The following is a 13,657-nucleotide window of genomic DNA, read 5'->3' as shown; positions in this document are numbered from 1 at the left end:
GGGTTTGTTCAACTGTAGATTCAGGTCTCATAGGAAGAGATGCTATTTGGGATGTTCACATCATCCTAGGTTTTTCTGCTTCAAGATTTCATAGGCATTTAAGTAGGCAGTGTGCCCGCCTCCCATTTGAAAATGAAGAAAAACTATCATCCACTGTTTGATTTTGCATCCAGCTATCATCCACTGTTTGATTTTGCATATTGAAACCATCTGGGTACAGGTGTTCACAGCACCTTTCATTTTCTAATAATGAAATAGTCTTCCCAAACTGGTGCCCCAGATATTTTGAATTATGGCTGTCACCATCTTCGACCATTAGCCATGCTGGCTTAGTTTGATGGGCATAGTAGTCGAAAACATCTGGAGAGAACTAGGTTAGAATCAGGTAATAGAGAGTGATCTCTGGCTTGGAATCTTGGTCCGAGATTGCAACCGTGTTTACTGAAGAAGTAAACACTGCAAAACCTTCTTGAAAACTAAGTATCTTCTTGGTGGTACTTCTAAATTCTGGGCAAGAGTGTCTGGGGTAAATTCTGGTTTGTTTTTTTTCAGTGTGCCAATCTGAGTCAGGTTTTTCTTGTCTGATTCCCTGGTGAGTGGTCCTTTGGTAAAGAAGTTACCACTTTGTTTTATTCTATCCAGAACCCTGCAAATGTAATGTTACTTTCTAAACCACTGTGTGGCCTGTTTCATATTGCTGGAGCACTTCCTTCCTTCCTCATGTGTGTCTGTATTATAAACGCAGGATCTGGGATTGTGATACAGTTAGGAATTGTGTGCTATACTTTGTGGGTTTGGATGGCACATGATGTGTCTTCAGACATCCTTTTGTGAATGATGCTAATGGATGATCGGTTGTAACATTCCAATGTGGCATGAAGTGAGTGTGGTAAACATATCCTACGAATAATGAAGAGGGTCACACTTATCTCTCATGTTGGTAAAGGTAAAGGTAAAGGTACCCCTGCCCGTACAGGCCAGTCTTGACAGACTCTAGGGTTGTGCGCCCATCTCACTCAAGAGGCCGGGGGCCAGCGCTGTCCAGAGACACTTCCGGGTCACGTGGCCAGCGTGACATCGCTGCTCTGGCAAGCCAGAGCCGCACACGGAAACGCCGTTTACCTTCCCGCTAGTAAGCGGTCCCTATTTATCTACTTGCACCCGGGGGTGCTTTCGAACTGCTAGGTTGGCAGGCGCTGGGACCGAGCAACGGGAGCGCACCCCGCCATGGGGATTCGAACCGCCGACCTTTTGATCGGCAAGCCCTAGGCGCTGAGACTTTTACCCACAGCGCCACCCGTGTCCCAATCTCATGTTGGTAGTTTGGTGCTAAAGCTGATAATAAAACCTGGAGATTTTATTGATTGTTTTGAAGGTGACTTTTGACACTCTGCCCTGTAAGTGTCGAGGGCAACTCTCAGCAGCCACATTTTTGCAAAGATCTTTCTGTGACAAAAGTAGTAATCTAACGGCCATTGATTGAGATTTGCCATTAAAACTGACTAGCTGCTGGAGTGAGAGTGCTGCTTGCTTGTAAACGTTTGCAGGTGCAATTAAAATCTCTGACCACAAAAGCTTTGCTGCATCACAAGAAAGTTCTCTGTCTGTCTGCCTCTCTCTCTCTGTAGGCGGAGGGACTGACTCCAAAAGCTGTAAGAGCAACTCTGGAAATAGTATAATGTGATTCTTTTTTTCAAGATGATGCTGTTTTGTTTTTAGTCAAAATGCCCCAATTTTGAAATATTCCTGGCTGATAAGGAACCTGCTCAATCCTTTGTCCTTCTCCTGACAGCTAACCAATGAAAGGGGGAAATAGGTCTGTGTAGGGGGCTTGGAAATGGGGGGCGAGTAGGAAACCTCAATCTGGCTCCAGCGCTTGTTGCTTTTTCTCTCGCAGCTTTGGTCTTTAATCCTATTAAAAGGGTCTGGCTTATTGGACACTAAAAAGGGAGAGCCCATTACATGCAGCAAAAACCAAGGGAAGGGAAAACCACTCAAGGGAGTTTTGCAGCCTAAAGAAGAGACTCCCTTTCCTTCTTGCAAACCTCCCAGGAGGACCCTTCCTGCCATTCCATCATGTCTACCTTCCTGCAAAGACCTGCAAGAGAAAAAAAGCAAAGCAAGCACCGATCTCTGCACGGATAGAGTTTTGCATGCATTGGCAGGTTTTCTTCCTCCCCAAGCTGTTGCAGAGGCACATCACAGTTAGCAAAAAAAGCAGAGTAGGGGGGCACACAAGGCAGAATGGGCTGTTGCCAGGCAGACAAAGAGGGAAGGCTCAATGTCAGTAGGGAAGTGGACAGACCCTTCCCACTGGGGATGTGCTAGCTGCACACATATATATCCCAAGAACGAAAATGGGGGTGGGGTGTCAGGATGGGTTAAGAAGGGGGGAAAGGGTTTGTATGTAAGGCAGGTCAGGTCCCACAGATCTGAGGAGCTGGCCAGGGTAATGAGGGAGAGAAAGCAAATGAGAAGGAGACCAAAGAGGACTGAAGGAAGGTTGAAGGTGTAGGGGAAGCTCGGAGAGGCTACCATATTTGAAGTATGGGAGGGGGGGAGGATTAGAAAGCCACAAGGAAGAAGCTTCTTTTGGGGGATGCGGGAGTAGAGGTGTAAGGAGAGGGAGAGAACTGAAGGCAGGGAGCAACGAAGAAGCAGAGGACTAGGGACAACCTGGAGACTTGTTTTCTTGGGGAGAGTGGGCAGTCTCATAGTTGGAAAAGTGGTTGGTGGAAAGAGAGATGGGGGAATTCCTCGATACAAAGGTCCTTCTTTTGGGGATATGGGGGGAGGGGATGTTCCCATCCTTGTGAAGAACTTGGGACATAATGGATTCAGGGAGATGATGAGGCAAAGAAAGCTAGGACTTCTCTGCCAGGACAAAAATGGAGGAAGGAGGAGAGGCAGGGCAGAAAAGCCTTAAAGGGCCAGCGAGTAGAGAGGGAGAGGGAATGGAGAATGGGAGGATCACTTCAAATACGAGACAAACTGCATCCCATATTAAATCAATACAGAGCTTAGCATTTTACTTTCAAATACAAGACGATTCTGCATTTTAAGGAATGGGTGGCAGCCCTGGTCACAGTTGAATCTTACGTATCATGACTACTCTACAGTATGGGTTGATACCGCTATCCAAGTATCTGATGGTGTCTAGATAACTCCTCCCCTTCTCTACTAGTAATTAGTCTGTTTTGATTTTTATTCAGTGGATATAGTGGGCCAGATGCGGGTGGCGCTGTGGGTAAAAGCCTCAGCGCCTAGGGCTTGCCGATCGCAAGGTCGGCGGTTCGAATCCCCGCGGCGGGGTGCGCTCCCGTTGCTCGGTCCCAGCGCCTGCCAACCTAGCAGTTCGAAAGCACGTCAAAGTGCAAGTAGATAAATACGGACCGCTTACTAGCGGGAAGGTAAACGGCGTTTCCGTGTGCGGCTCTGGCTCGCCAGAGCAGCGATGTCACGCTGGCCACGTGACCCGGAAGTGTCTTCGGACAGCGCTGGCCCTCGGCCTCTTGAGTGAGATGGGCGCACAACCCTAGAGTCTGTCAAGACTGGCCCGTACGGGCAGGGATACCTTTACCTTTATAGTGGGCCCTGGACGTGACATATTTTGATATAAGCTAGTTGTTTGATATAATGCCTAGTTGTATTTTAGCTGCTCCTTTCAAAAGATTTGAAATCCCCAATGTTAACACCGATGCATTGCCAATTCCCAAATAAACAGAATGTTTATCACTAGGCAAATTAAATTCAGCTTGGTTCAAGTTGAATTATTTTACTTGTTTCTGAAGGATTTTTTTTTGCCTATTTGCTATTATCTTACAGGCTATAGCAATACAAGTGCTGGGTGGGTTATCAGTGACTTTCTAATTATGTGAAGCATAATTGCTTTTAAAATCACTTTAAGAACCTTGGATGTTAAGAGTACCACATATTAACGTTTAATAATGTTGGGCCCCTTTATTACTGAAGCTATGCAACGTAATGTTCTTGCCTGTGACATTTTTGTTTGTTTATATAATGCACATTACTTTGTGCACAGTGACTACCTGAGATGAGTATTTTTTCCTAACCCATTTGCGCTTCCTTCTCTTTAAGGAAAATGATTTATTTTATGCTAGTGTCAGTGTTTCCAGTACAAATTGGCTTAGATTTTGCTTATCCCTTTTTTCATCCACAGCAACTGGAGCAGATCCAGAAGGAACTGAGTGTTCTGGAAGAAGATATCAAACGAGTGGAGGTGAGGCACTGAGCCATTGTTTGCAACTTGAGCAGTTTTTCATTTCCATTAAACTGTCTGCATCGCTGTGAGCTGCTGTGGCAGTTACTTCAGTAATGATGAAAATGAACAGATTAAGCTTTCTGGTTAATTTGTTCACTTGAATGCTTGAGTTTCTGCTTGATGAGAGGGCATTTCAAATATATGTATGCCTTCAGTGTATTCAGAATTTGTGTAGCTTTCTGTGTGCTTCAGCTTGTGAGGTATTGGGAGTTGCATCATAATCCTAGATCAGGGGTCAGCAACCCGCAGCTCCGGAGCTGCATGTGGCTCTTTTACACCTTTGCCGCGGCTCCGAGGCGGATACTAGTGAGGGGAGGAGGCGCATTGTGTGCCCCAACACTCCCCACTGTTTTAAATGTCGCAATCGTTTTGCGGCTCCCAGTTTTTTCCCCTTCGGTCCAAGTGGCTCTTTTTGTCTTAAAGGTTGCAGACCCCTGTCTTAGATGGCTCAAAAGAAATAATTATTATAGGTCATACTTCACTTCAAACTCTTGATTCTAAACCTCTGCTGCCTTGTGGGATATCTTTGGGAGAAGAAAAAGCCAAGGCGTAACCTACACAAATTCAGAGTGAACTTCCTAAGATAGTTGGGTGGCACCTTGTATGCCAAGCTGGTGCCACATGTGTTACTCCGTTTTTCTTTGGCCCACATCAGCAAGGCCGAGAAGGGGGTCTTGTTGTCTGGGCAACCCAGGACCTCCATACACACTGCCCAGGTTTGAGCCCCAGACAGGTCACTTCAGTGCTGCTAACACAGCATTTCGACCCCATTGTCTCTCGAGACAGATACCAACAACAAGAACTTCCCTTCAGCCCATAAAATGATAGCGCCAGAAAGAAAAGGCTGCATCCAACTGGCAACATTCAAGTAGATAGGAATAGTGATCTCGCCCCTTCTGTTTACTTTGTCCCTTCTTTTTCTGGAATAAGAGCCCCATTTTGAAAGTTATTGCAAAGATGTGGCAGTTCCTGATCCCATGTGGTTGCAGCATGTATAAGTACTGGACTGAGGCTAACCATGGGGGCTCTTTGTTGGAAAAACATGTTTGATTAGCAGTGCCCACATATTGCTTACATTACATAAGTAATGTAACTATGTAAGACTACAAGGGAACTGCCACCTATTCTGTTGCAGATGTGAATGAAGGCAGGCTATAAATGTGAATATTAAGGTGCTTGTTAAATTTCTTCCAGTAAGAGAAAAGATGCTTAGTAATCCTGTCTAGTTAGCTTCCAGAAGTACCGTACATTAGGTATGTGTTTTCTCCACAAAAAATATAATAACCTTTAAACCATAGTTTTAGTTTTGGACTTTGCAGTTTGACCATGCCAGTTTAAGAGTTTTGCTACCTGTCAGCCTATTCAGGTAGGCTGCCCAGTAGGCTTCACTTATCTTGAGAAGCTAATTTAGAAATGCTGGAATGAACTTGCTATTTATTCAAATGCATCATCATATGTCAGAGCTCCTGTCTCACCATTAAGCTTATAAAAGTGTTTGGACATTTTGAGAGATAGCAGCTGACTTTCTCCATCTGGGCTGATATTAAGAGGCTCAGATGGAAGATATTGGTCCTAATTGTACCAGCCTGCTCTTGGAATAAAGCACTTTGATGATAAGCTCAGTGTGGCTTAGCTGCTTTAGCACCATAAAAAGAGAAACTAGCATTAGCTGCTCCAGAAAATGCTAGGAATGTTCTATGAAACTAGCTGAGTTGAAATGAAAATAATGAGTTAAGTAGTATCTTCCTAAAGGTGCCTGCTGTTAATGGGGGTGTAAATCTTACTTTGTATAATTACTGTGCCGCATCTGGTTATATTGCAGGAAATGAGTGGCTTGTATTCACCAGTCAGTGAGGACAGCACTGTGCCTCAGTTTGAGGCTCCCTCACCTTCCCACAGGTACTACTCTGTTGTTTGCTGAGATGTCTGGTATAGAACACACTTAATAAAACTAAAACAAAACTTGCTCCACCCTTATCTTCCCCCCTTCCTTCCCTCCTTCCCTCCTTCCCTTGCCATAGTCTACACTCATCTGCATTACTAATTTCTTTTTGGAAGGAAATACAGTTTGTATAGAAGTAATGGGAATGGATTATGTCCTATGGGGGTAGGAAATATTTTGCAGCCCGAGGGTTTGATTCCCTTTGGAGCAACTGTCTAGAGTTCACTTTGTGCTTCTCCCCAAAATTTTGGGGCTAGTACATTTTGCCAGGAATTTGAATCTTGCAGGAGGATTAAAAAAAATCTTGGGAGACATTTTTTTTTATTTTTTATTTTTTGCAGTCCAACAAATTACCCAAACATATACTTGCCCAAAGGGAAAACTCTCTCTCTTACATCACCATGGAACAGAGGCTTAGGGCCTCTGTTGTTCCCACCTTGAAGATAAGATCCTTGTCACTAGTAATAAAAGTCCCGAAACCTACATTTAGCTTCCAATGGGAAAACACCCAAACTCACTCCAGCAAATTTACTCATGAAGCAGCCCCACTTGAACACAATTCTAATAATCATTAAGCACTTTCAGAAAGTCAACTAGATAACAAAACTGCCCCTCCTTCCCACCTTAACCACACCTTTTCTGCCAATGAAGACCAACATTTTGATTAAAGATCACACTTCATTGATTAGAAGAATAGAAGAATGGTGAAAGGAAGTAGAAATCCGTATGATTTCCATACAAAGTGGATGGTGGGGTAGGGGAGGCATGCTCAAGCAGGGCAGAATGGGGAGTGCGGTGCAAGGGAAGGTGTATGGTACAGCGAACTGCAATAAAATCAGCAACAAAGGCAACCTCTTATGTCTGGCAAGGTGTAATACTACCTCCCTTTAAATGCCTTAAGGTTTGCTTTCCTGGCAGCTTCACATTACTGTGATGATAGTTTGTAGTGAGCTTTAAGCCCCAGTTTCAAGGCAAATGGTTGCTCTTTAAGTGTGAGGAGATGCACTGGAATGCCATTTACTAGCTTCTAGAAAGGTAGAAGAGTAGAGAAGGTAGACGGTAGACTGAGTAGAGATGCTCCCTGATGACAAATGGTGACACTGTGACTTTTCTGGCTACAAAAGTTGCACATTGGGGAAAATGTATATGACTTGCACTATATATTTTAACTCCTTATGTAGATTATTTTCTTTATTTTTTCAGTAGCATTATTGATTCTACAGAATACAGCCAACCTCCTGGATTTAGCAGTACTTCCCAGGTAAGAAAATAACCTTGGCATGTACAAAGATGTGGAAGTTGACCTCAGACAGCTCAATCTAGGAGGGTGATATGGATGTTCTTAAATATTTAAATGCAGAGCATTTAAAGTTTTCAAATATGCTGATCAGGATATAATGCTAAACCATAGTTACAAGAATAAGCCTAGTCTCTTCCTAGACTTACACAGTTCTCCCCTCCTCTGATGCAGCTAAAAGGAGAAGTTATTTTTTTATTAGCTACAGCTTGCTGTGCTGTCTATACTGAGACAGTCTTAAATATGGCAAGTGAAAACATACAAATTTCAAACCATACTTTTTGAAGCTGGTTTGTTTTCCTTATCCATAGTTACAATTAACCACAGTTTAGCTATTTTGGCACTCTTCACATTTGTTTGCCCTGTGGGAAAGAGTGTATATATTTTGTCTCATGGAGCAAATAGATTTGGGGATATTTTCATTGTGAAAACAGTGCAGTGGGGAAGGTTTTGCTTACCACTTATCTAGTGCCCTAATCTTCATCCAGCCTGGGTTTCCCTATTGACCCTTCAGATCATCACCAATCACAGATAACAATGGCTCTTAAAGTGAACCATTCACAGTGGGATCAGGTGTTAAACAGGGCTGTGTTTTTGCCCCAACTCTATTCATTATTTTCATTGCTATGATCCTACACTTTGTCGAAGGGAAACTCCCCACCAGAGTAGAAATCATATATCAAACAGATGGAAATCTCTTCAATCTGAGCAGGCTGAAAGCAAAGAGTAAGGTTACTGTTACTTCCGTCATAGAGCTTCAGTATGCTGATGACAACGTAGTGTGCACACACTCAGAGGATGACCTCCAAACCAACCTAAATATCTTTGCAGAAGCTTACAGAAAGCTTGGCCTATCACTCAACATCCAAAAAACCAAAGTGCTGCACCAACAAGTACAAAATAACCCCTCTGCAGCGCCACAAATCCAACTCAGTGGTGTAACGTTGGAAAATGTCGATCACTTCTCCTAGCTAGGCAGTTATCTTTCCACAAGGGCCAACATTGATGCCGAAATCCAGCATTGCCTGAGCTCTGCGAGTGCGGCTTACTCCCGATTGAAATGAGGAGAGTTTGAGGACCGGTACATTCGCAGGGAAACCAAAATGCATGTCTACAAAGCTATTGTACTACCAACCTTACTGTATGCTTGTGAAACATGGACCACTTATAAATGCCATCTCCAACTCCTCAAAAGATTCCATCAATGGTGTCTCCGAAAAAATTTACATATCACTTGGGAAGACAGGCGAGCTAATATCTGTGTACTGGAAGAAGCAAAGATCACCAGTGTTGAAGCAATGGTTCTTCAACATCAACTTCGTTGGACTGGTCATGTTGTGTGGATGCCTGATGGTCATCTTCCAAAGCAACTACTCTATTCCGAACTTAAAAATGGAAAGCGTAATGCTGGTGGTCAACAAAAGAGGTTTAAAGACTGTCTCAAGGCAAATCTAAAAAAATGTAGTATAAACACTAACAACTGGGAAACACTGGCCTGCAAGCGCTCCAGTTGAAGAACAGCCTTTACCAAAGGTGTCATTGGCTTTGAAGACACTCGAACTCAGGACGCAAGGGAGAAACGTGCTAAGAGGAAGGCATGCTTTGCAAATCCACACCGTGATCAACTCCCGCCCGGAAACCAATGTCCCCACTGTGGAATGACATGTGGCCTCCACAGTCACTTACTGACTCATTGTTAAAATCGTGTTTATGGAAGACAATCTTTCTCGGCTATGAGTGATTGCTAAAGAAGAAGAAGAATCTTCATCCAGTCTGGGTTTCTCTATTGACCCTTCAGATACTTGCGAGAGATATGTATATTTCCTACATTGTGTTTAGTTTGGCCCTAAACAAGTTTTTCTGAATACTTCCTGCTGTATACTGAATATAACTACTTGAGATGGCATAGTAAGCAAGAGAGTGAACAGATCATTGAAGAAAACAGGCTGTGTGATGTGAAGCAGCTTGATTTTATAAAAAATGCATTATGGCAGATTGATCATTTAGTAACAGAGCAGGTTCTTAGTTTTGTTGTAATACAAAGGTACATCGTACAATACTATCATGCAAGACATGGCAGCTGCAGTCTTCTGGTTCACTTAGAGTTCAGTGTTGCTTTGACTTTTGAACGAACTACACCTAGCAATCTTTTTGGAGGTGTGTTCAGTTTTTGTGTGACATCAGCTTGTTTTAACACTATATCTTTAATGGATCAAAGGGGTGGATTGATTTCATTTGGAAGTGGTCCTGGAACCCATACCGTAGTACAGATAGAATGGATTGAGGTTTGTTCTAAATGGGCACACCTTAGACCAAATTCCATACAAATCAAAGTGGAACTTACTCATCCGTCATTCTTATTAGCTTTTTGATGTTAGTACAGTGGTACCTCGGGTTAAGTACTTAATTCGTTCTGGAGGTCCGTACTTAACCTGAAACTGTTCTTAACCTGAAGCACCACTTTAGCTAATGGGGCCTCCTGCTGCTGCCACGCCGCCGGAGCCCGATTTCTGTTCTTATCCTGAAGCAAAGTTCTTAACCTGAAGCACTATTTCTAGGTTAGCGGAGTGTGTAACCTGAAGCGTATGTAACCTGTATTGTAGTTCCGTAAGTTGCCTTTGGGGGAAAGGGAGCTCAAGAAGTATTTTCTTGGTCATTTGTTTCCTTGAAAGTGATTAGTGTAAAGACATTCCATTCCCTCCCCCCAACTTGGAGAGCTGGGTGTCATTTCTTTTGTAGTGGTATGACAAGAAATTAGAGAAGTTGCTGTTGTGTCATCTGTTCACCGGAATACTGTGATCTTTGATTTGTGTGATATTTCTCTTACAAATCTTATGCCTGAGGCATAAATATAGATCTCTTGTAATTATTACCTTCATATCAAAAGGATTATAGGTAAAAGACGTCCCATGTGGACCACTGACAAAATCAGAAGCAAATACAAATGTTAACCCTTATTTTGATTCTTCGCATATCTGAAATGTCTTTCTACTGTTTATTCGTTGAGCAGTAGAATCTGCCAAAGGAGTTGCTTCTGAATACAGCCTTTCTCCTCCCCCTCCTTCTTTCAGGCTAAGAAGCAGCCTTGGTATAACAGTACGCTAGCATCAAGGAGGAAGAGGCTTACAGCCCATTTTGAAGATTTGGAGCAATGCTACTTTTCCACCAGGATGACTCGAGTATCAGGTAGAATACCTGTTAGCTACTGAATAGGGTACTTAACTGTGTCTTTACCATACATCCAGTTACCTGTATTCTCCTGTCCAGCATGGCAATTTGCCACTCACCGAGGTTGATTTCTCTAGGCGACCAAGACACCCACGGCCATAATATTGATTTGTTTCTAGTTTGTAGTTTTGTCTGCCCTCCAATTCCTTATTACAGTGAACCCTCAGGTAACTTAACTTTCGGGTTGCGAATGTGGCAAACCCGGAAGTATATACTTTCGGGTTTTGCCACATGCGCAGAAGCAGTGCTTCTAGATGCGGACTTTTCGGGGCACGTACGGACCTCCGGAATGAATTAAGTTCATATCCAGAGGCTCCACTGTAATTCTCTCCATTGGCTCATATTATTGCCCTTCACCCTGTCAACCAGATACAAAGCTTTGTCTTTATTTAATTCATCCCTGCTTTGTCCCCAAAATTCAGTCTGACTTACTGTACAGTACGGCAGACTTCTCTCAACCCCCACCCACAATTACTTCAGATTAACCTCTAGTCTTCTCTTTCCCTTGACTATTGCAGCTTTTCATTATGATTGATTTTTTATATACGTATATTTTATAACCTACTATGAACCATCTTGAGAAACCATATAGTAGAATAAATGTTTAAAAACATTCAAAAATAGTATATTAATTGCCTTCTCTTGTGCCAACTCAGTCTCCTTACCTATGTCTATATCTAAAACTTCACTGCCAACAGCATTCACCTCTTTGACTCCTCTTTTAAATTCCCGACATAGATTCCTGTCCCTATCTGCAATCAGCATAGATTAGCTTTCTTTAACTTCAAAGTTCTTCGTGGCCTTTCCTACTCTGTTTTCATCTGTCCCTGTATTCATGTCTGTCCTGGGAAGTGGTGTATGAATTAGGGTGACTTCTTTTTGTGGGGGTGCTGTAGGGCACCCTGTCATCTGCCCTGCACCACCAATAAGGCTTTCCTTTTCCTCCCTTCCTAAAACGAGACAGGAAGGGTGCAGGTGGAAGAACTTGCTGCCATTGCTGAACCAACAGCGAAAGTAGTATCTGCTTAGGCTGTGATTCCATCTCGAAAGGATGGGCCTGGCCTCATGCACTAATAATATCCAGGTTAGACTGCTGTAATGTGATTTGTGTGCACCTGCCTTTTTTGAAGACTATTCAGAACTAAGTGATGTGGGGGGGGGGGAATAGAATTTGGCTGTCAGAATGTTAGTGTGGTTAAGGATGTCAGAAAATGTGTCACTGAATAATGTACCAGTTGCACTAATTACTGATGCTCCTGAGTGTTCTACCATCTAAAAATCCTATTTTTCCTTCCCCCCCCTCCTACCTTTGTAGATGACAGCAGAACCTCAAGCCAGTTGGATGAATTTCAGGAGTGTCTATCCAAATTCACTCGCTACAATTCTGTCCGACCCCTCGCAACACTGTCGTATGCTAGTGACCTCTACAATGGATCCAGCATAGTATCCAGGTAATAAACGTAATGTTGTTGACATGCTAGAAATTCTACTAAATGGGACTTCATAGGGTCAGGCAAAGTTCTTCCTTTACTTGAGGGTCTATCTTTGGCCTCAATATTTTGCCTGCATGAATGCTGCCCACAATTTCTCTTTCTTGGTTTCCTTCTTAAGCTTGGTAAATCAGTGAGTGGGCTTGAAATTAAATTTGCCAAATGAGGCACTAGCATAGCAGCAAGAACTTGCTGTGAGTAGAATAGTTTGGAACGTAATCAATGAAAAGAATGCTGTATGTTTGAATTGAGTTGGGAGGTCAGTGAATATAGGAAGAAACTTGAGTATTTGGAGATATTCAATACTGTTTGTGTGTATGAAAGACAAACAAATAATTTAAAACTCTGAAATCTTAAAGATGCCATCTCCTCTAATTCCAATCTACCTAGCAAGAATATATATATATATATAGTTGGTTCAACACATGTTTAACCTGCAGTCAGAAACAGACAGAATTGGCCTGTAGGGTACTTCAGCTTTTTTTTAAACAGCTCACTGTTTTTCCCCTTTCTTCCCTGTTATGCTGTAAGTAGAGCATTTCCATTAGAATGTCAACTTTATTTTAGAAGAGTAAATTGACAAAGCTTGAAGCTGAGTATCTTGGGAGAACTTTTTCTCTCTCCATAACGTTCTGAACACCTTGCAGTTGAATTCTTTTAAGATGCTAAATTAGGCATTAGGAAGTAATATGATCAACTTCAGTAATAGCTCTGTCTTGGAGGATTCAAAATGCTGAACCAAACATGCTGTTAAAACAAATGAGTATAACTTTCTGATGAGGTGTAAATGTAGACATGGTGAAGTTACATTGATAAGAAAATGGTTTAATGCCAACTAAATTGTTTTTTGTTAAATCCATAATTTGTCAGTAAGTCGCAGAACCATTTTATGTTGGTTTTTCAATCAACTAAATTAACAATTCCTAGTGTAGAAATTCACAAAGATAAGGAAACTTCATAAAAGAAATTGGAAGAATGAAAAATGATTGAAAGAGCTTGCCTGTTATAAATTTTTGAAGGACATCTTTTTTTAAAAAAATGCTGTGGTGTCCATTACTTAGATATCAAAAACATGTTTGAGAACACTAAATGGACATACTGTATTTTTTGCTCTATAAGACGCACCAGACCACAAGACGCACCTAGTTTTTGGAGGAGGAAAACAAGAAACAAAATATTCTGAATCTCAGAAGCCAGAACAGCAAGAGGGATCGCTGCACGAAACATGTTAAATTTGGGATGATAGGTCAGCATGATGCTGACTGACAACTCCCATCATCCCTGACCATTTGCTGTGCTGGTTGGGATGGATGCCAGCAGTTTTTTGCAGGCAAGTCACTATTGGCCCTTGTCTGTTCTGCCACCTTCTTTGGGTCAGACTATAAAAGGCCTCATACTACCTAGAAAAGCTCTGCTGG

At 42.4% G+C, this 13,657-nt stretch overlaps 1 protein-coding gene across 4 annotated transcripts in view; it reads left to right on the top strand.

Moving 5' to 3' along the window:
* COP1 (COP1 E3 ubiquitin ligase) overlaps positions 1–13,657 on the top strand; it is a 102,553-nt gene that overhangs the window by 18,681 nt on the left and 70,215 nt on the right. For 3 of the 4 annotated variants that reach the window (XM_028732342.2, XM_028732341.2, XM_028732339.2), the window contains exons 7-11: positions 4,181–4,240; positions 6,105–6,181; positions 7,428–7,485; positions 10,593–10,707; positions 12,065–12,200. In XM_028732342.2, the coding sequence (XP_028588175.2) occupies positions 4,181–4,240; positions 6,105–6,181; positions 7,428–7,485; positions 10,593–10,707; positions 12,065–12,200 (446 nt within the window). The remainder of the gene's footprint in view (positions 1–4,180; positions 4,241–6,104; positions 6,182–7,427; positions 7,486–10,592; positions 10,708–12,064; positions 12,201–13,657) is intronic. The other variant, XM_028732340.2, reaches the window with a different exon arrangement.

Source organism: Podarcis muralis, chromosome 5 (assembly GCF_964188315.1).
Source record: "Podarcis muralis chromosome 5, rPodMur119.hap1.1, whole genome shotgun sequence".
Taxonomy (NCBI): Eukaryota; Metazoa; Chordata; class Lepidosauria; order Squamata; family Lacertidae; genus Podarcis; species Podarcis muralis.
Note: the sequence above shows the minus strand (reverse complement) of the source record. Positions and strands in the feature narration are given on the sequence as shown.